Below are 23,253 nucleotides of genomic sequence, written 5' to 3'. Positions count from 1 at the left end.
AGAAACTCACTGACCTCAACCACTCTTGACACTGTGGTGTGAGAGTAGGAACGTACATTTATTGGTAAGTCAGTAAAGAAGAAAGAAGACTGATGTGAAAGTCAGTGACAAGCTTTGATTGCATTCTATACAGACCAATTTAAAAGAAAAGATGCCAGAATGAAAAATGCTATGTAATTAATGGCCATACAAATCCCTACTGAAACTGAACTTCGGAGAGGGTCGCTTGGTCTGATTTAAGTGCAATACCCAGTTTGATGACGGAACTCCTCGGAATTCCTCCAAAAGCCTACCCTACGATGGTATAGCATTCTACAGTCATAGCACAGCAAGCTTCAAGAGTGGTTTACACCATGCCATGTAGAAACACAAGCACCGTCATACAAACACAGTTCAACATCATATTGTGCAGCATGTGAAATTGATTATTACCGTATGCAGCACCACAGGGAGTCAGGCCCACAATGATTTCCAAATGCTCACAAAAATATTGATGTTGTACTTTACACTATTATCACATCAACTGTGTTAATAGTCTGACAATGGTTTCACACAGTACGTGTAAATGTGAAACAAATAAAGCACACAGCTGAAAAAATGTTTGCACAATTTGCATTATCCTCATTTGATGCTAAAGTCTGTGGGATTGTCAAGAAAGCATGCATTACTCCAATATGTATTAGAACTGGACAGAGGAAATATTCAATCAGCAGCAATAATTTCTGTGCATATTAATATCCAGAGGGAACAAGGTTCTGTTTCTGCATGACTGTGATATTGAGGCTTTAATATAATACTTATATTCTGATGATGCTAATTATGTAAAACTATCGTTCACTACATGAATTTGTTAAGATGGATAATATATCCCAGATCACTAATGATAATATGGTGAAAGGGAACAGAGAGAGAAAGACACACACAGCAAGTGTGACAGCAAGACATGTCAGGTACAAAGAAAAAATGTGATACAAGAATGAAAATGAGGAGAGAGTGAAAAATACAAAGAGAGAGAGAGAGAGGTACATAAAGGGAGAGATGGAAAGAATAGAGAGATAGAGAGAGAGAGAAATGGGAGAAAGATGGAGGAGGGAAGAGAGGGAGAGGGAGAGGCAGGGAAGAGAAAGACAGCAATGGTCAAGAGGAAGGACAGAGTGCACAGAAATACCAGAGCCTTGAGGAGTTCATAAACAAGACCAAAATTTAGCCATCAGGATATCCATGACCATTCTACCAGGAAGAAAATTCCCAGAAAGGCCAATCACTACATTAAAGTTACGAGTTCTCTTTGCCCTGCTCTCTAAATTTCCAAAGTCTCAGTCTGAAGATGACATCTATAGTACTAATGGTATCTAATTAATAGCATTATCAATAAAATCTGAGGTCACTTCATCTCTCAGTTTCCAGATGAAAACTTGGGAGTATCTTCCCAGTGTCTCTTTAAATGCTCATGGTATTATAAGTCACACAAGCAAAACAAATATCATGCGTGCTACAACCGTAATTACCAAACATTGTACAATTCATGATTCCATATGATGAACATACACATTATCATTTTAAAGAGAGAAGAGGCTCTTTTTTTGCTACAGGCTTAATGAAAGAATATCAAATTTACAACACATTGGTATTGCTCCAAACATTCTATGGAATTAAAGAAATCAAGAGAACATTCACATTCCTAATGCTGAAAATATGGGTCCAGTAGTTTGAAGTGAATCTCAACACATACTTCAAGTCATCTTACAAGAAAAAATAACTTTGAATCACCTGCATCAGACAGTAATATCATTCAGTTACTGTATAATACTTAACAATAAACTTTAAAGAATCCTGCCTTCTCCACAAACATGCACCCATGGACACACATATAATTATGCATGAGACATTTTGCTCGTCATTGTACAATGTATGCTACCTTTAACCTTCCCAGAAGGCAGTAACTAAATGTCCCCAAGATTACGCACTTCACTTATGACAGGAAAGTGTCCTACATGCCCTCCTGTATGTACACAAACAAAACGACCAAGACAGGGTAGAACCAGATGAATTATGCACCAGCTGCTCACAATCTGACTGCTCTCCAACCTCTTGTGAAATGGATATAGTACATGTATATGTACACTCGTCTATGAAATTCTGACTTGTTGCACCATATGGAAGAGGTAGGGGGACAGGGGAGGGAAAGCAACCTGGGGTGAATGATAGTGCTGTTTGGCAGCTCAGAAGTTCATTGGGTAGGCCCTATCTAAATGAGCAATCAATGAAATGAGATGCAGTGTTACAGGGGCAGATCCAGGAATTCCATAAAGGGGAGGCACCTTTGCAAAATTAAAGGGGGCACATGCTCCCCCATTTTTTCTTTTTATTTCTTTTGTTTTAACCAAAAATAAAGAGGGGGCACGCGCCTGGTGCGCCCCCCTCTGGATCCGCCACTGGTGTTATACATTGCATCTATAGAGAGAATAACAAAAACATAGATTTATACAGAGGGAGACAGATAAAGTATGGTGAAAAAAAAGGAGGGAGGAACTTAACTGGAGTAAGGAACTGATGTACAATGTGACTGGTGTCACATGGACCACAGGATGAGCATCTCATGGAACATTTCAGGAAGTTTACTAACGAACAACCCAATGAACAAACAAAGCATGCATTCCAACATCTTATGAAAGTACAATTATACTTATGAGCATATAAATTGCCTATCATCAATCACTATCAAAAAATGAGGACGATAAATTACCACATAATTTATATTCATACTAATCTTTGATATGGTGCAAATTATCTCTGTTCTATTGGCTGACATTGAAAATCGTGAAAAACAGAGCAAAACAAAATATCGTGTATTGCTTCAAACACATGAAATTGAAGCACTGAACACAGGTCAGACCTACATGCTCTGTATTTATAACTACTGAAAATACATGAAGAAGTAGGTCACATGGCGAACGATAACAGAAATGGAAGGCATTTTTTTTTTTTTACTGTGAGAGCAGAATGAAATAGAAAAATATCACAATCTAATGCATGGCAAGACAGAGTGTTTGCATTGACCATCTGTGAAAGCTACAGAGCTGCTCACACTGCTTGACCACAGTCAGACATACTGAATACTTGGTTAAATGAAGTTGTTGTACAAAGTACCAGTAGTTTACATGCATACATCTCTAGTGGTAATCAATGCATACTGATGAATAGAGATTGAGCTGCAAGATGACACTCTTGACTGCACAGGTGACAAAGACATTGAAAGGCCACAGAGCTACAAACATCAGTAGCTCCTTGGAAAGACCCAGGACACTGTCATGTAAATACAACAATCCTTGAAACCTAACAACAAACGTAATAATGGCCTCATACACATTCCACAGTAACCAGGATTGTGTGTGTGTGTGTGTGTGTGTGTGTGTGTGTGTGTGTTTCTTTGGTAGAGTTGGAAAGTTAAAATTGAAACAAGTATTATCGTCAACCTGGTGACAGTTGTGGCCCTTGCTGACTGGGGACACCCATTTGAAATGCTTCAACACATTTAACACAGTTTGTGCACTAATACATGTCAGTGTAGAGGTGTAGGCTCAGCAAGCTACAATTGGTTTCTGATAATGTAAGACCTGAATTAGTTTAATTTGCAATCCAGCTAGATGATTCGCAAATATCTATCCCTTGTGAAAATAAAAGCTTATACAGTACTGTATAAGCTTTTATTTTCACAAGGGTTAAATTTTTGCAAATCATCTAGCTGGATTGCAAATTTAAAAGCATGCGAAAATGTCTCCATGCACTAGGGTACAATGTTAGCATCGGCATCAATTTGCGAAAACAACATCTCGCAAAAATAACAGCGTATACAGTAATTCATTATAAAATGACATTATTGAATGAAAATGCAAGACTAAGCAGTGATTTACAATTTCATAGGAAGAAAACAAGTTTGCAGCGCATCCTTGGTACAGAAGCATATCCTGAGCATGAAGTTATTCAAATTGAAGATGCATTTAAATGATGTTGTTATCACTATAATAAAACAATGCCAGTTATTGAACTATATATATGCATTAAGAAATAAAATCAAATTACTGAGATGATACTATTTGAACTAAAAGCTGATACTAGTAAAATGTGAACATGGCTGGCCAAATTTAGATGAACATATTTGTCCTCTTCATATGTACTGTTTACTGAATGGGTGCTACAGATGTGGACCTAGCTGTGATTTCATTTTCCATGGGTCACTGCAACGTAATAACTCTAGCAGGCAAGTAATACCGCCTACTTACTGGCATTACACATTCCAAATTGCACAGGAGTTCACTGTTGTTGATTGCCAAGGTACATGTACTGTAGGGAGTGGAGTGATTCTGCAGTGCAGTGATGACAAGTCCTCAGATTTTCCAGAGTGACTCTTATTGACTGTCAGGACAATTTTGGATCATGGGGAGATGTTGTGCTTTGTAGACATTGTGTATGTGTGAAATGCAATCTCCTGCACTCACAGTCCCAAAGTACCTCAGGGAATATGCTGATGACTGTACTTCTATCACATTGTCAAACAACAAACAAACAAAACGTGACAGATTCTGTTATCCAGTATTATCTTTCTCTAATGTTTCAAGTATTCATTTCTCATTTTAATATGGCATATTCTCTGAGAACAGGTGCTGAAAAATGAATATGAAATTTAAACATTTATGGAAATATACTGCCAAAAATTATAAAATTTATTACACTAAGTATTAAAATAATATGAATATCAATAATAGTTCAATTCTAAATAAAGTTCTTAAAGAGTCATTTCAGTATCTTTTTCAGTGGTTAGATGGCATGTACATGTAACAGTACATTTGAATGTGAAATGAATCTCACAACAATGCTTTACCAATAATTACTCTTTCAAAAATATCTTACAAGTGTGTAAATCAAGGAAGCAATTCAACTGATGTATATAATAGTCTAGGTGCCTTTGTTCTCTTATATGAACACCTTTCTCCCTCAGAAGTTAGGGTCTTTAATATCACATTTCAATACAAAAAGAGTTAATAGACCTTTACCTTTGACCTTGAGGATTAACCTTTAAGTAACTAAGCATGGATGAGATTAATTAGGCCTACTTTCCTTCTTACTACCAATAAATCACACCACATGAATTCCTACAAATGAAGTTATAAATCATGGCTGGAATTGATGTTTTCCACCAAAGTTCAGTGGCATTGGGCAGCACAAGATGTTGCCCAAATTCTAATTTTGATAGTGGAACCAAGGAGTATACCACTCCTTGGTGGAACATACTGGCACGGGTAAAGAATAAACATAATCCACAGTGAGTATCAAATCACAATAATGAGGTAATGGGGGAATGCACAGCTACAAACATTCACATTTAATCAAAACCAGAGCTATTGGGAATATCCTCAAATATAAATTGTGTAACATGCATATCAATAAACAATATTAATTTCCCACTTAGAGTCATAACTGTTTTCTTTCTTTTTTTAAATTTATTCTTTTAACTTTGTTAGAACATGAAGTACAAAATGTACACGGTACATAGTTGGTACATAATATTAAGGGACCCTCTTGCAGAGTCATGGAAACTTGCCAGGTGTGGAAAAGGAGAGAGGGATAGACCAATACCTCAAAACATAGTGCCTTCTGCACCCCTTGGTGCAGAAGGCATACTTTGCTAGGAAATCAAGTTCTTTGACAAGATGAATACTCATGGTTCTGTTCTATATATGCTCAGTACACAGTCAAAGTGCGTATGGCTGCAACAGTTGTATACAAATATATGTTACTGTTGGAGAGACAATGATGAGCAATGAGAGGAATACTGTATGCCGAATATTTCGCGAGGTTTTTATTTTCACAAATTTTGCGAGTCAGGTGCCATTCGCGAAATCAAAGACACGCGAAGATATTGACTCTGATCCCGATGTGGATGTGACGTACGCGTGTACATTTCTCCGTTCAGTACAGGACTCCACGATCGCGAATTCAACCATTCGCGAAATCGTCCGGCATTCCCGATTCGTGGAAATTTATGGCGTATACAGTAGGGCCTACACAAACTAGTTACAGTATACAGTTGTACTTACTGTAAAGGGTAAACTACTTGGGGCAAATCAACTTGTAACATGAAATGATACTGTCTGCCAGTCTTGTTCTGGTTTGATGCATAATGTAAAATTTCCTTTTCAAGGACACCCCCAAACTCCCAGGTCAACATACGAACTTTGAGGGGCAATGTGGTTGCATAGCTTTCTAAAACAGTTTTTGCAATGTTTACTAAACATCACTTGTGGTTAATGTGGAGAGCTTGTTGGTCTATTTTTGGACTGTAGATACATGTATATCAAGAAAATGCAACATTCTTTTGATTGAAAGTGAAATGATTTGATTCAACTTTTTGAGATAGTGGATAGTTTTTCTGCAAGAAATGTAAATGACAAATTCTTTCTTACCCAGCAGGATATGCCACATAGCCAGTGTTGGGATCACATGTCAAAGCAGAATTGTCCTTGACGGTCAAACCAAGTACTCTGTCCAATGCGACCTGTCATGGAAACATTCATAAAACAATCCTTAACTTCTATTTATCTTTTATTTACAAGGGAGAATAAAAAAAGAACAGAAATCAATAGTCAGATTGTCATTGCTTTGGCGAGATGAATCACAAATTTCTGAGCTTTTGCTAAGAAATCCTCAAGCTACAACTAGACAGGAATGACTCACTATAGTCACATCCTGTGTAAAGATCATTCTACATTTTTGTGTAGTAGTGAGTACATACGTATGTGTGTGTGGGGGCGGGGTGGGTGGTTCAATGAATACTAATTTGTTTATAATGGTGCATCAATTCACAAACTGACATGTATATCCATTATTAAATTCAAATTTCTTGTGTGCAATAATTTACCTCCTTTTTGCACTAGTATCAAACATGAAATATGCATACTTGTCCATACTGACACAAATGACAAACAATGTAATCACAGTTCAGTGAGAAAGACAGAATTGTACCTTACTGGCGACAGAATACCTCTGTTTAAAAACCATGAGGGAAACAAACTTTAGTTTGTTGTAAATTCATGTTCTGACATGTCATTTGCCAAAATATAAGACATGCACTACACCCATATAACCCCTCTATGAATTTTGATCATTCAACAATGTCCATATCATCACTATGTCATTTTTGCCATTTTCTGACATACTTTGTGACATGATAGAGATTAACCAGAAGAGGATAGACCTGGAAGCTCGACTGCTGCTACATAGCAATCTTTCAGTATCTTCGGTAAAGGTAAATGTAAATGACTTTGAATGAGTTGACATTCTTGATGTTCAGTTACATACATGTACAGTACCACATCGGTATTCTCTTTTTTTCCAGATTTATTCATGATTTATCATTATGGATGTTTTATAAACCATATAATTATTCTTCCCCACAAGATATCACATCTATCATGATAATGTACCATTGCTGGCATATAAATGTAGGTCCTACACTAAGCAGTTGATCAAATAAAATACTCGAGAAGATGGACAGTACAACCTATATCTCGTCTGACAAGAATAGTTCATTTATCTGCCAATTTATGAAGACGGCCACACAAGTAGGGCCCTATGTTTGATAAAATACAAATTGTGTAAAATATAAGACTTGAGTACACATGGAAGAGACCTGCATACAGTGTAAAAGAGGAATGCATTCACTGGCTGAATAGTATTGTACATATGTAACTCAAATGTAGTGTAACGTAGGTATTACTCTAACAAATGAAGCAAAAAAAAAAGATAATTTCACTTCATATTGAAGATGGTACTCCAATGCAGTAAAAAACCTGCACCAAGGTTCGACCTCCCATGCCAATATTCGACCACACGCAAAAGCAGTGCTTGGTATTTAGAACTGATATCAACCACTCTATAAAATGCTTATGTTATTACAAAAGCATCTAGGTATTACATTACGTGTAGTTGGCGGTCAAATTTTGAACGGCATTATGATCAAATTATGGACGGCTTGCTTTACAAAAACTACAAATATTTTTTAGATCTAATAATGCAAGCACAGAATTCCAGGCACTGATATGAAATAAATGGGCTCATTTTGTATCATGTTGCATCATAGCAAATATGAAAGTTAGTGTGAGCAAGTTCTATTTCTAATATCTAATATTGCCTTAATTAAATGTTGAGTTACCCAAGACTCAAGAGCAAAGGATGTGGCCTGTCCCTCTAATTGTAAATGAAGCTTGTATTTATAATAAGTTGAAGTAGTCCGGTGTATCAAAGACTAACTAGAAATGTCGCTATGGCGACTGGTATGCCTCCGCCATAATGCATGGTTCTCCGAATAGGTCTACAGCACAATGTCTTGACAATGTGTGATGACAGTTTCACATAACTGGCAAAATACTGAAATGACAGGTTTGTCACAAATGCATTGAGTGTTCACTTTCCTTGAACTAGGTTTATTTGGATGAATGGCTACACTGTCGAAGAGTGCAGGTATTTGGGGATTTGAGGATTTGTACCCAAATTTTGACCCTTTTATAAGTTTAAAGAAAAAGTGAAATTTAGCACTTTCACTTGACCTTTGACCTTTTGACCTTTGGGCAAGAAACTTCCAAGGGAATCTGTATTGAGTAATACATGCATACACTAAGTTTCAACAAAAAATCCTGCAGGCATTGCATAGATCAGAGAGAAATAATGACATTTTGATGAGTTGACCTTGACCTTTAACCCATGACCTTTGACCCCTAAATTCCCTACATGATCACTGCCAGTCAATACATGCATAAAATATAAGTTCCATGATGATGCCTTGAAATATTAGTGAGATATGGAGAAAAAAAGTGAAATTTTAACATTTTCACTTGACCTTTGACCTTATGACCCAATGCTCTTTCTGGGGAATCTTTATTTGGTAGTTCATGTAGAATCTATACACCAAGTTTCAAGAAAATACCTCCAGGCATTGCATAGATATGAAGGGGAAATAGTGAAATTTTGAGCATTTGACTGTGACCTTTTGACCTTTGACCTTGAGCATGTGCGCCCAAAAGTTGATAGGCACAAGTTCGCCCACTCAATCAATACATATACATGCCAAGTTTCATTAAGATACCTCTAACAGTTTTATGTATAGATACTGTACGCTGTCCACAAAATTGATTACGGACGGAAGGACAGACGGACGGACAACCCGAAAACACGAAGTGTCGCCGGAGGCATGAAAAAATAAAGAAAGTGGAAAGTCTAGGCAAGGGAAATCACAGTTCACCAGTCACTTAGCATGCATATTTAAGCATATTATCATGGCCGGCAGAAGAACCAGGGGTGGGAGGCTTCCCCCCCCCCCCAATTTTTTTGCACCATACAAAGGAATAAATAAAGTGTCACCACTTTGGGCCCCCACTTTTTTTACCCCGGAAATTTTTTTCCTTCTTCTTCTTCTTTTTTTCTTGTCAGCTAAAGCAACCCGGAATTCGCGGAAGTGGAATGAGAAAGATTACTATACACAGCCCAGTCACTGTACGTACGTATTCGCACAGCGTATTGACGGCGTCTGGTCGGGCTAGAGAAAGATGAGCTGAAGACCTTTTTGCTTGTCAGCTGAAGAAACCTAGGGAAGTGGAAGAGAAAGATACCCCCCTCCCCCCCCCCCCCCATGTCTGGCTTCACGGATCCCCTCCTATATGGAGGAGAGCCGATAAAGTCAAAAAATGATAAAAGACTCATTTGGACAGACAGATTTTTCTGTCTAACGCCTAACGGGAAGCATAGAACACCCCTATTCCATTGGAGAGATTATCAACCCTTCTTTCCCTCTGCTCTATCGACTATTTTAGACTAGATATCTGCAGTAATGACCAGTATCATGCACTCAAGCGCAATTTCACGTCCGCACCTTTTTACTGAGCGGTACACCTCCTTTCCTTCTTTTCATGCCCGCTGTTCCACGGACCACACGATTCTTCCGATCCCCAACGGCCAGTGAAGATGGACGCTGATTATTCATGATGACAAATTCTTATTATCCTTCCATGTTTGCACAAGAAACTCCAGAGCACAAATGTGACAATGTAATGATAGTTTCATTAATTCCAAGGCTCGCCTGATCAAATCATCTTGCGGTAAATAACGGGACACGTCGTCTTGCAAATTAAAAATGCGCCTGTAGATGCAGTATTCTCACTGAGAACAACAGTGCGTGTGACAGCCCCGCCATCTACCGGCGTAGTACCCCGGCGAATGGGCTGCACTCCGCTCCGTGGCGTAAGCTCCGCTGGAGATATCGAGATACCACCAGTTATGCTGAATACATTATGCAACGCGACACTTCTCTTCCCTGCTGCTTGCTCAGAAGCTGGCGACGAGCTGTTTTATCGGTAGCACAAAATAACAGACTTAGATGAAAAGACACCTTAAAAGAAAGAAACAAAGGGTATAATCCATTCGTTTTTTCTTCTCTGAAGCATCCCGGTGTCTGCTCTCGTAGTTTTCTACCAGAAGAGCAAAGGGCTATGCGGTCTTCTTGTTGATCTTTGCCACTACACGAATTTTGCCTTCGATCAGCTTGATTGGTTATCGGCTATACGCAGGTCACCAATGGACCAATAACAACAAACTCCGCCCAGACGACCGCGGAAGTTCTTCCTGCCACTACCGGCGTCTGCTGCTCCACGGATCTAATGTGTAGGCCTATGTATCAAGGTATGTGGTGCATGATGCAGTACGCGAAGGGCCAGACTACGGCGCTGTATATACTGTACTACGATAGATGTCTATGCACAGTCCATGCACTATCCTATGCTGTGCAGTGGGCTTTTGATATAAATTTACTCAGTAGGAATTTCTTGCCGGATAGAGTGATTAGTAACGTGACACACTCTCTTTTAGAAAACAGTCACTCCGAAAGTGTGTTATCCTTGACATGTTGTGGGTATGAATGATGAAGTTATTTGTGCTCAGCTAGAAATTTATGATGAATTGTAATGAGATGTCACTTGAACATGTAATCAGAGCTGCAAGGAGAATTGGGGCCCACGTTCACAAAACACCTATCTTCACCAGTGGCACTGTGGACAAGATCACAGGCAGGCATGTGTATTTCAAGGCAGAAAACATGCAGAAGACTGGTTCCTTCAAAATCCGTGGTGCGCTGAATGCTGTGAGTATGTTTGAACCAACCTTCTCTGTGCCAGCCAGATGAATGATGGGAGTCAAAAACTGGAAACAAACACTGTCTGAATTCAAAGAGACAAAGAGTCTATCTAAATGATAGAGCTATATAGACTGGTCTAGTACAGTAAGGGTACCGGTTTTCGACACTTTAGCACATTTCCTTGTTTACCATCAATACTGCACCGTTTTACCTCGGAATTTCGATATGAAGTTGAGCTACAAAGGCCAATAATAATATGCCTTAAACGAATTCCCATTTGAATGCACTCGCGTTCAATTTTTAAGCGATTTCCGTCACGCCGTCGCTGGCATCAGATTTCGACACCCAGCATCATTTTTCGACACAATCACAGCGCGCATCACACAGAAATCACATGGCGCGTACAGTACGCGTACACTGCATTGTGGACGCAAACTAGCAATCATACCGGCGCAAGAACTTGTTGTTTCCTCTATAACGTGTCTTGATATGGGAATGTCGAAATTTGGTGCCACATTCTCAAAGCCAACTCTTTCTATAAGTTTGCTCATTTATTACGAATTCAGCCATGAAATTACTAAAGACGATTATGAAATCAAAAATCAAGATTTGGCAAACAAACTGATACTAAAGCAAGATAACCGGCACGGGTGAATTTAATTTTACGGCGATGTATACAAAATGCGTCATATTGTTTTGAACCCCTAAAAATGGCTGACATTAACATTTCTGCTGACACTGTGTTGCTTTTCTCCTAAATATTCTACCGTCGGATTATGATGACAAGTGACAAACGCTGTTTATATAAGACTAGAAATGTGATTAATAACTTGGTTGATTGCTGAAGTCAGACGTTTGGATTGAGTATAACATTTTTAAAAATTATCTGATGGGTGTCGAAATCTGGGTCCTGTTGAAAACTGGTGCACTAACGGTACTATCTAAATACTAGTTCTGGGTTCTAACATCTGTTTATCGAATCTGTAGTATAAAAACTGTTACAATACATTCATTTGGGAAATCTAGTTTAGTCGAGTAGAATAGTAAATGCAGAGTATGGAGTATTGCTTCTAGTCTGTATCACATCCTAAACCTAAAATGTGTTGGCAAAGTAAGCTTGTTCATGAGGAGTATAGCCACAATGCCCCCAGTAATGTGCAAAATTATGAAAAACAATTTTCATGATGCATGTAACATCATTCTGACATATTGCATAGGATTGTGTACAGTTCCAGTTCTTAAAATGTACCGCCACCAAAAAAAAAGGAAATAAAACAAGCCAAAACAAAACCCATTATTACAAAGACTCGGGTCACATCACAATGTATTTCTTTCTTTGAACTTTTCCATCAACTCCATCATTTCCAATTAACTGTGGTCCCGATGTTATGCAAATCATCCTCTGCAAATCAGCAGTTCATTGAATATATTCCTGTAGACGATACATTGCTGTTGATGTCTGTTAACTAGCCATTGCATTCAAAAGTATCTATTCAGATTAAGTCCTGTAAACATATGGTTTTTGCTCAGAGTCCAGTACATGCGCACACCAGACATCTTTTTCTAGGGACCAAGAGAAGAATATAATGTGCATGTGAATGGGAATAGACTTGAACTTTTTTCATGAAATATTTCTGAAGGTACGGAAAGCATAACAACCTGTATTTTTAAATCAGAGCTGTCATTAGAGTGCAAATTGTATCTTATTTGTTGATTGTTGAACTTTGTGCCTTGTGATTCAAAGAATCAGGCTCTAGGCCTACATGATGTGAAAATTTGTAAACATAACCACTAACACACACTCATATTCCTAAATGGTAATGATGTTTTGAAGACTGGTACCCTACTGAGGGCAGCCAAATTCTCTTCAGGGGATGGCAATGAGCTGTATGCTCTTACCACATGAGAGTGCATAAAAATTCTTTGTTTTGATTCAGAGTTAATATGCTGAAGGCTAGATGAGGTTATCTAGGTATATACTGCCTTAGTTCAAATTTTATTGTTTGTTATTTGTTTTTCTTCCATGAAATAGATTTCCTTATAAATAGTAATATTACAGCTGTCATGATGGCAGCTAGGCTTTATCAATGAGTTCCATTACACTTATACTACATGTATACACGAACCATGTATATATTTAATGAAATTTTTGATTTTGCAAATTTCCCAAGTTGACTAGTATTCATAAAAAAGCAAACCAACTCTCAATTATTTTCTTTCAAGTCCAGATTTGGAAATATTGTGAAGATGAATATGGCAGGTATGGCATATACCCCTATATACACCATTTCCCATTTCAAATGATATGTCCTCACTTAACTGGTAGTCAAATTAATGTGAAAACAAAAAGAAGAGATCATATCCTTAAAGCAAATATTTTTCATAGTCCTTAGTTATCAAATAAGTTTCCTGAATCCATTTGGAACTTTTTAAATCAAGAGAGGAAGAGAGAATAGTCCACCCGTGTCAGAAGGAAGTGAATCAACGTCATCGACCTGGAAACATTGTGTCATATTTAGTCTTCTTGCAGTCCGACATTTGATAGGATCCTGATATACCAATTTACCATGTTGATTCTTTGAGGTCTGATTACGATATAACTTATTATTTTTACATTTGATATGATAACATAGTTTCTTTGACATTTGATAGGATATAACATGTAGATTCTTTCACAATGCCATGTATTTATAAAATAAGATGAGTAGCCTGAAGAAATCTTTTGTAAACTTGTCCAGTGTCTCATGGAAGATACTTTGTCCTTTTCTCTTCACAGTGATGACATATCTTTTGTTTAATTATTTTCATCATCTTCATTCTCACCATCCCTTTTGTACGCCTTCACTCCCACTAACATCTAAACACACAAGCATACACCTAACACTATTAATTACATGATTGCACCTATCTAAACATATGTATGTACACATGTGGTTTTGCAATTATGTGGTCTATTCATGCAGTTTCTTTCCTTAATGAGTACTCGGGCACTGTAAGCCATTCTATAATTTGTTTCAGTACCAATCTCCGTCACAATGATTCTTGCAACAAATGAATACCTTCATCATACATTATATTTGACTGAGTGATGATGGTTAAAAACCATCCCCCACCCCCCCCCCCCCAAAAAAAAGATACGTATATATATTTTTTTCTTACATTCCCTGCAGGTTATGTGCTTGAAAGAAAGTGACAATGTGACTCAAGGCGTGGTGAGTAATTATAACATTTGATCTATATGTCAGTTGTAAATCACAAAATATTGTACAATGCTTAAGTAGGAAATCATCACAATATATCACATAGCATTTATTTCTTATCAATCATCATAATATGTTGAAACATCAGTTGACAGTGTATGCAAGTAAGGTTCACATGGAATAGCAACTTTATTACCAAAGTATGGACGTGCTAAAGTACTGAAATCTTGTTTGCAAGATAATTCATTGCACAAGATCTGAATTCTTGTATCTGTTTTGCTAATTCTTAATGTACATAGTTCTCTGCAAAGTTTGTAAATAAGTTAACCCGTTGAAGACGGGCTGATTTTGCTACAACACGCATTTCCCGTTTGGGACTCGTCTTCAACGGGTTAATGATATTGCAATAAATTACATTTAAAGTGGGTATGTCCATTTATTAGATTACTTCTCGCTATTGAAACTTGACCTAGGTGACCCACAGCACTGGAAATCATGGTCAGGCCTTGGCCTGTGCAGCCCAGCTTGCTGCCATGCCATGCTCTGTGGTCATTCCTCAAAGAACACCATCGGTCAAGGTGGAGGCTATCAGGGGCTATGGAGCTGAGGTAGTCTTCTGTGAGGCCACACAGCAGTCCAGGTCAGCACACATTGCACCCAACAGGGTGGAGGAGAGGGATGCAAAAGATGAACATACTTCCCAGTTGGAAGGAAAGGGTATTCTTGCAGGCTTGTAGGGTTCAGATAAGTGGTGGATAAGTTCTTCACTTTATTTTTTTTTTCAGAGTTATTCTTTTAAAAAAAAAGAGTGAGAGTTTGGACGATGCATGAATACAGGCAACTCCCACTATAATGAAGTCCTTGAGGTTGGCAGTTTTCTTTTGTTATAAATACAAATTTCATCATAGCTGAACAAAGAAATCATGTAAGGATGCATGTATATGATAATTTTAAGACCTGAATTTTTACTTCGTTGTTATGAAGTTTTGTTACAACCATGTTTATCCCCATTAACGGAAGTGCACTGTATCAATGGACACCTGATTAATATCAAAGCATGGAAGATTTCACAGCTCGAGAGTTACAAGGAGCCGGAACTGAGCATTAAGATGCTGTAGAGTTTGCAAGGAGAGCGAATTAAGTCTTTTTGATATGAGCCTTAGCGTTCTTGTGTCAGAGAAAAAAAAAGGGAGAGAGAGAGAGGGAGAGAAAGAGAGAAGGGGGGGGGGGGGAGGGGGGGGGGGGGAGACAACTGAGTCAGAATAGACATACAGCATTTATAATTCTCTTCTGCAACTCAAGATTATGGATAGGCTTACGGTACTCATTACATACAAACACTTTTGATCACAGTCAACTATTTCCATCAAGTGTAGTAACAATGAAAACAATATATTATACATATATATATATATATATATATATATATATATATATATATATATATATATATATATACATATATATATGTATATATATATATATATATATATATATATATATATATATATATATATATATATATATATATATAAACTTCTCAACCAATTCATCAGTGTGTACCTGTTCCCTGTAGGATCCTAGTTAAAGTATGATTCAGCACTACAGAATCAACTATTTGATGTCAAATTGTATTTGCATCAAATTGGCTTATTCATCAAGAAGGGTGTGTTCACTAATTCACCGACAAGGTGGCAGCCAAATACTGAGTATTAAAAATCACAGCACATTAATAGCACAGGTACCACACCCCTTTACACATCAAAAATTACCTTTATAATTGATGAGGGAGAGTTGAAATAGGGATTATGTCTACCGAAAGGTCTGAAAGACATGGGACAAACAAATGTGAGAGGAATGTCAATAAGTGTGTATATTTGGAATTCATTGAAACATGTGCCAAGTGGGGATACTAAATGTCAGCGATGGAGGACAATGAGATGTCAAGTGGTAACAGGAGCTTGAATGCTTATAAGGATATGAACTTTAAGTGACCTTACTAGAAAAAAAAAAGTGCCAACAACCAAAAGTTCTGCAAATTGAGAAGTTAATGTTGGGACATGTTACTGTAATGCATGTTGTTGGACTTGTCATGACCTGTATATTTCGTGGTGTGCATTATCTGTGGCAGGAAGGAAACGTGTGCCAGGGTAGCGGAGGAGCGCGGCTTGCTGCACGTCCCTGCCTACGACCACTATGACGTTATGGCGGGTCAGGTTGGTTTCCAAGGGAAAGGACGCCCTTCCACCCACACCCAGCTCTCTGGCATGGGTGGTTGGTGACAAATCACATCCACTTTATGACTCGTCAGATTGAGAGAGAAATAGTGACTTCAGAGTCCCAGATTTGGTGCAGTGATCTTGTTTTCTTTCTTTTTTTATTCCTAGAATTGTTCTAACACTTAAAATTAAATCTGTTAGTGTGGAATGACTTAGGTAGGACAAGATGACTTGCACTATTTAAAGGTGACAGCATGAGACACAATTCCTCTTTGTTAGCGTCATAAATTCAATCGCAATCACAGTTATTTAAGGTCAGTTATGTCATTGTCCAGTGAATCTTATCAAATATAAGCGTTCCATGAATAATCTTTAAAGATACTTAAAAAGCTATTTCTTTTTTCCAAGCAGTTCTCATTGACTTTTGTTGTACACAAAATATGACATTTTCTCTGTGTGTGTACAGTACCTTATTCAGGGAACCACATAGAGCATTTAAAAGAAAAATTATAGAATATTTCACTGTATAGCTTAAATATGATTTTCTTTCTGAGTGATAATGTTCATACATTGTTTGTATGGACCACATTCTCTTCTCTTACACAGGGGACAATTGGGCTAGAGATCTGTGAACAGGTTCCAGACCTTGATGCAGTATTTGTCATGACAAGTGGGGGTGGTCTGATAGCAGGCATTGCTACGGCTGTAAAGGGAATCAAGCCAGATACCAAGGGTAAGACTACTTCACAGGGTATACATCAGAAAGGTCAGAAGTCAGGGGAGAGAGTTTCCCCCCCCCCCCCCAACTTACTGTTAAAGAGACTTGACTAACGTTGACACATTCTTTTACATGATATCAAAAAGACCTCTGCCATGTACGGGTATACAAATTGTATTCAGTATTGTGAAAATGGTTGAGTACCTTTAAATGTTTTGTCAAAACTTTTCACTTATGTTACTGAGGATTTATTGATTATTTCTTTAGCTCTTGTCTGGCTTGACATTGATACAGTGATGGTCATTTCATCATGTAGAATATGAAATCAAAGCACCTAGATTGAAAAAGAAAATCATCATTTTTTAAATACTGTACAATACACTTTTAAAGTTGAAAGGTGAAAGTTGAACACCCTTTACTTATTTGGTAAAGTTCACAGTGTCGTGTTTTGAATGAAGTTTGGAAAAAAAAAAGGTGTGGAATAAAAGTCTCACTGTTATAAGATGAAATAATTGTTGAAAATGTATTGTGTAGGAAAGATATCAATTTAAATAATGTTATTATATATTGTTCAGTAGGGAAACTTCCAAATTGAATTTCAGTTGAGATGTTTCTCTGGTTTTTGGCCATGGACATCAAAATATAGTTTAAAAAAAAACCAAAACATATCCGAGGGTCTGTGCTGCTATATATTCAGCTTTAGCAGTCGCCTTTCCACTATAATAACCCATTAACTTTATCCATCTTTTTGTCTGATTGTCTACAGTATTTGCTGTTGAAGTCGAGGGAAAAGATTTGCAGAGATGTCTGGAAGCAGGTAATGTGTGTTGAGAGAACAAGAACATTACATGGGTAGCTTTTGACTTATGGTGATGGCTAATTAAGAACATACAGTAATGATCGATACACTATATAAGCAAACAAAATCATATTGGTAATCAATGTTTTTACAATATGTATCTCTCTACCATTTGAAATATGATAGCACTATGTGTACATCATGAGAATTGCATTCGTCAAAAGAATTTGTAAATATATATGTATGTTCACCATCTATTTCTGTAAAGGTATTACTAAAACTCTTCTCTCTCAGACACAAACTGACACTCACTGCCTCTTTCTCTGTGAAGAAAACCAATTCTCGCATTTAACTGTTTTACATCACTCACCCCTTGTCTCTACTAGGTGAGAGGTTATGGCCGAACCCACCGCAGACCTTGAAGACAGTGGCTGATGCCACTCCAACACAGCAGATTGGACAGCTGCCGTGGCCCATAGTCCGGGATCTTGTAGAGAAACAAGTCTTCACTGTGGTGGGTCAATTCCTGCTGCTTATAATGGACACTGCTAAATAGTGGCCTTCACTTGCATACAGTTAGCATTTTGTGTGACCGTAAAGAAACAGTAACATGAAGAGACTATGTATTGCAAATGTTGCATTGCAAGTGGAATATATTCTTAAATCCCTACAACACTTTGAAAATATTCACACAACAGGTGCCTGCAAGTGGAGAAGACCACTCAGCGGTAATGGACTGCTTTTGGCCAACCCCCTAGTCTTTGCAGAGGATTTGTACATTAGTACGCTTTGGTGCATGTATTTGCCGACAGGCAGTTCTATTCTAGCATGGACCTACAAGGAAGGTCCATGCTAGCAGGAAACATAATACCTGTTCATTGGCTCCCTTTAATGTCGTTTCTTTGCAATGTCACTAATTTCAGCACATCTGTAAAGGGACCGTTTCATGAAACTTGTCAGTGATTTACACTGACAACTGTTAAAAGCTACTGAAATCCTTGCGTCTGATTGGCTGATAGCAAATTTGTCGGTGAAAACCTCCGACGAACTCGTTGATGAAACGCCCCCTGAGATCATTCCATCTTTAAATAAACTGCAAAGTGCAAGCTGTGAAACAATTAAAATTCAGGTATGTTGCTGTTCCTTTACAATGCTTGGAAAAAGCCCTCAAGCCAACATTTTATTTCCCCAGCAAGAATCAATTCTCTTTTACAGTAATTATGTTTACTAGGATATTGTGACATAGAGTGTGAATTAAATTGTCATTTTTGTGTGCTATGATTTGAAGTGTGGACACAAAGCATGAGGATCAATCAATGAAAAAAATATTCATGTAATTTTCTTTCAGAGTGATGTGGAGATAATTGCTGCCATGAAGTTTACATGGACAAGATTAAAGGTATGGACTTCAAGATATGTGACAATGTTGCAAGTCTGCTGGGCCTCCAAACCACTGAGCTCGGCATAGGCATGTTCCTCATTTCTAAACTTGAGATAAAACTAGTCTCTTGATGTTCAGTTCTACATGTGTCTCCATACCCTTATGTCCACTGTCACAGGGAACAAGGAATTATTTGTATCTCATGTCAAAAGGTATGCACCTGTCCTTGTATACTAGAGGTACTCCAGAAGAGGGGCTATATATAATTGTAGTAGCTCTACGGTACACTTTTCCATTATTGGCATACATGTACACGTGTGTTCATGTCAAACTTAGTCTTTCCCTAAAATCCTTTTAAACAAATCTTAATATATTTGATATGTCAAAAAGATGTCAAGATATGTCAAAAGCATGCCATTCCTGCGTGCCACACTGTATGGATTTGTCCCTCAGTAGAAGCATTTTTACATTACACAACATCTCACAGATAAGCCCTATGGATTCACAATTTATGATGCAGGAGTTGGCACTACACCTATAACTGTAGTTGCAACTGCTCTGTTCCTTTGATACACTTATACATTTGTCAATTTAGCCCTAAAATGTCAGATCATTTTTCTCTCATATTCAGACTGTGGTAGAAGCAGCAGGAGCTGCACCGGTGGCAGCCATACTCTCTAAACAACTTCACACGTTGGATCCAAGCATTCAAAGAATTTGTGTGGTACTGTGTGGAGGTAATGTGGATGTGGATAACTTACCATGGTGACTGACCAATGACACTAAGATTGAGTCTGTGATTGAACAGCAATCAAGGAGAAGTGATGAATAGATCTATTATACCAAGTACACTATGGTATCAGGTAATCATTTGGCAGTTACACCATATTCTTACATGATTCTGGTATTATGCTATATGCGAAGAGAAAAGAGACTACTTTGATTTTCTTCCAATGCCTGAAAATGATTGGAATGTGTGAGCTATGCAAGGAAAATGACTCATGAGTTGAACAGCAAAATGAAAAAGGAATCAAAACACTGATTGCAAGTGTTGGGTCATATTAAATTTATTATTAACATATGAAACATTATAAGATTTCTTTTCCAAATTTCCAGTGAAAGTAACATGAACAAAGGTCAGATAGACTATCAATAAAACTTTGATGGAATAGACCTCAGTTGAACGAAAGCCAGATACACAATAATCCGTATTCACAAAGGTGGCTTAAATTTAGTCCATAGTTATGCAAATTTCTTCTGTGTAAATGCTTGTGACAGTTCGGAAATGCAATGATAACCACAAGTCGATACTTGTGTGTGTAAGGTACACCTTTTTATGCTTATTTTAGTCCATGGACTAAATTTGGACCTAGGTTTTGACTTAAACCACTTCATGAATATGGGCTAATATGGTTATTTCCACCTGTATGATTGAGTTTGTAGCCCTTGGTATCAAGGCATCAGTGGAGATTGCAAACAAGAATAACTGCTTTGTTACTTTCAGTGATGAGCCAGGAAGTATGCATATCAATTAAACTCATGATCATATTCTACACCATGGGGATTTCATTATTTTTCCTGGTAAGCACGAGGCACCTATCCAGCAAATACTGCATTAGACGGAGAAAATAATTATCAACTAGAAAAGAATAGTGATTTTCTTTTTCAACCAAAATCTCTACTGGGAGGCAGTTGGAATTCAAATATTGGTAACTACTCAAATTCATATTCTTGCAACCAATTTGCAGTCAATAATGTCATGTTTCTGAAATAAAAAAAAGGATTTTGTAAATTAAGCTCTAATTCAGTCATCTTTCAGCAAAATAATTGAACATAAGTCACTATTGCTCATATCTCATCTTATGAAAATCATGTAACTTGCAATTTGAATGTATATTTTTGATATTAAAGTAATGCAAGTAGTAATAAATTACATGCAATTTTTATAAAACCAACCACTCTTGCGTACATTTTTTTCGTAGCAAATCTTGACTAAAAGTTTAGCGTGCTTATTTCTAAGCAACTTGTGATTACAAGAAATAGTCTTTGTACAGTTAGACTCATTTCCAGCTGACCATTTGTACACAATATACACAGAAATAAATAACACATATTGCACCTCATTTACATTTGTTGAAATTCTACATAAAACTAACACTGCAATCTGTGCACACAGTTGAAGAAACTTGGTTCATTGTAAATCCATTTTGGTCCTCGGTTATCTGTATTCACCAGTACAAGATCACCCCGCTGCCAAAGTACAGCACAGTAAAACCTCTTTCTTTCATTTTTTAGAAAGGGCAGGGACTATCAAATGTAGCTTTCCCAGACATCTAGCTGTAGTCTAGTGGATAAATACAATATATCCCATCACTGTAGAGATGGCCTTTAAATCCATGTTATATAATAATCTAGTGGAAGTCTTAGTTGCGGAATCTTGGTTATGGTATATTAGGAACATTACACAGAGATAAAGGAGAAGTTCTTGTGATGCAACAAGTATCTCTGTGTATTAGGCATTAATGCAGGTTCAACAGATATTTTCCACTAAACCATGGGGTTCATTAACAACCATTCTCTCACCCAGGTCAGATAAAGATGTGTTACTAATCATGAAAGCATAACATAAGCTCACTTAGCATTCTGTCAGGGGTTAGGGATAAAGTGTTGAAAGCACACAATGTGGCAAGGATAGAAGGAGCTGTGGAAACACTGATTGACATGCAGATACTTGTACAAAGAAAAGAAAGGGATAGATAGTCTGGAGAATGTCTGGTGGGATGCAGTCATCTGTTGAAAAGGTTATCCCTAATGCCCCATCAAGTTGATACACATGAATAGACATCTTTATCCTCGTGCACTATAAAACACAGTAAGGAGAGATTAGATGCTGGGAGGAGTGGAGATAATAGAACACAAGGTGACTGATGTTAGTCCAGCAGTAGATGAATGCATCATTAGCCCCAGGCCTAATCCATTCTCAGCAGGGTTGATATGATACTATCCAGCCTCCTTTTTACACCATCTTCTTAAACCATTCACTCTTAAGTAACCTGTTGGGTTTGGCCAAGACAATTACATAAACTTGACAAATACAAACAAAACCATCCCCCCCCCCCCCTGGCAAAAAAAAAAAAAGCATCTTCGATAAAAAGATGTCTTTCATATACTTTCATATATTTCCAGAAGACATTCCAGTCAAAAGTTCTACCATACTACTGTATCAACCTCACTTTAAATAACAAGAATGGGTTTCATTTGTTAAAGTTTTACTCCCTGTGAAGACCAAATTTCTCTAAAAAATATAGATTTATCATTTCTGTATAAAAATTGAGATAATCTAAATGTTGCATGAATGACTGAAGTTACCATTATATTTTCCTTAAATCAAATTTGAGCAAAAATTTATTGTTCCAAATAACGCTAAATTAAAACTTAATAGTGGAAAATTGAGCAAAGAAAATGGGATCCATCGGGATTCAAACCCAAGACCTCCACATTGCTAGCCCAGTGCTCTACCGACTGAGCTATAGAAAGCCCAAGCTAGTACAGTGCCAGAAACTCTTAATTCTCAATGCTCATGTGGTCAGAAAGCTATTTTAATATGTGTGTGTGTGTGTGAGACACACACACACATACTGTATATACACGTTAACCTAAAATAAACCAGAAGGATGTAAATCAACTTGGGGAAAAATGCAAGGGCTCACCAAAGTGATGCAGCTCTTTGAGTAAATGCAAACAAGCAGAAACT

The 23,253-nt window shown here is 37.5% G+C and overlaps 2 protein-coding genes across 2 annotated transcripts in view; one reads left to right on the top strand and one right to left on the bottom strand.

Annotated features, from left to right (window-relative positions):
- Positions 1-10,036, bottom strand: part of LOC140232693 (uncharacterized) — an 80,125-nt gene extending 70,089 nt beyond the window's left edge. Inside the window, exons 1-2 of the mRNA XM_072312814.1 lie at positions 9,926-10,036; positions 6,465-6,556 (exon numbers count right to left, since the gene is read on the bottom strand). Coding sequence (XP_072168915.1) covers positions 6,465-6,556; positions 9,926-10,036 — 203 coding nt within the window. The remainder of the gene's footprint in view (positions 1-6,464; positions 6,557-9,925) is intronic.
- Positions 10,037-10,823: 787 nt separating this feature from the next.
- LOC140246166 (serine racemase-like) lies at positions 10,824-21,371 on the top strand. Its single transcript, XM_072325605.1, has 9 exons — positions 10,824-11,188; positions 14,353-14,394; positions 14,856-15,022; positions 16,514-16,598; positions 17,208-17,334; positions 18,086-18,136; positions 18,505-18,632; positions 19,467-19,517; positions 20,131-21,371. Exons 1-9 carry the CDS (start codon positions 11,000-11,002, stop codon positions 20,266-20,268), a joined length of 978 nt encoding a protein of 325 aa, XP_072181706.1. The 5' UTR covers positions 10,824-10,999; the 3' UTR covers positions 20,269-21,371.
- Positions 21,372-23,253: the final 1,882 nt, after the last annotated feature.

Source organism: Diadema setosum, chromosome 1 (assembly GCF_964275005.1).
Source record: "Diadema setosum chromosome 1, eeDiaSeto1, whole genome shotgun sequence".
NCBI classification, from domain to species: domain Eukaryota; kingdom Metazoa; phylum Echinodermata; class Echinoidea; order Diadematoida; family Diadematidae; genus Diadema; species Diadema setosum.
Note: the sequence above shows the minus strand (reverse complement) of the source record. Positions and strands in the feature narration are given on the sequence as shown.

Excerpts from the sequence above, each read along its gene's own strand:
- LOC140246166 (XM_072325605.1), top strand. The coding sequence starts at position 11,000 with ATGATGAATTGTAATGAGATGTCACTTGAACATGTAATCAGAGCTGCA. Across the intron at positions 16,599-17,207 it reads ATGACGTTATGGCGGGTCAG|GGGACAATTGGGCTAGAGAT; the intron begins GTTGGTTTCCAA and ends TCTCTTACACAG. Across the intron at positions 19,518-20,130 it reads TTACATGGACAAGATTAAAG|ACTGTGGTAGAAGCAGCAGG; the intron begins GTATGGACTTCA and ends TCTCATATTCAG.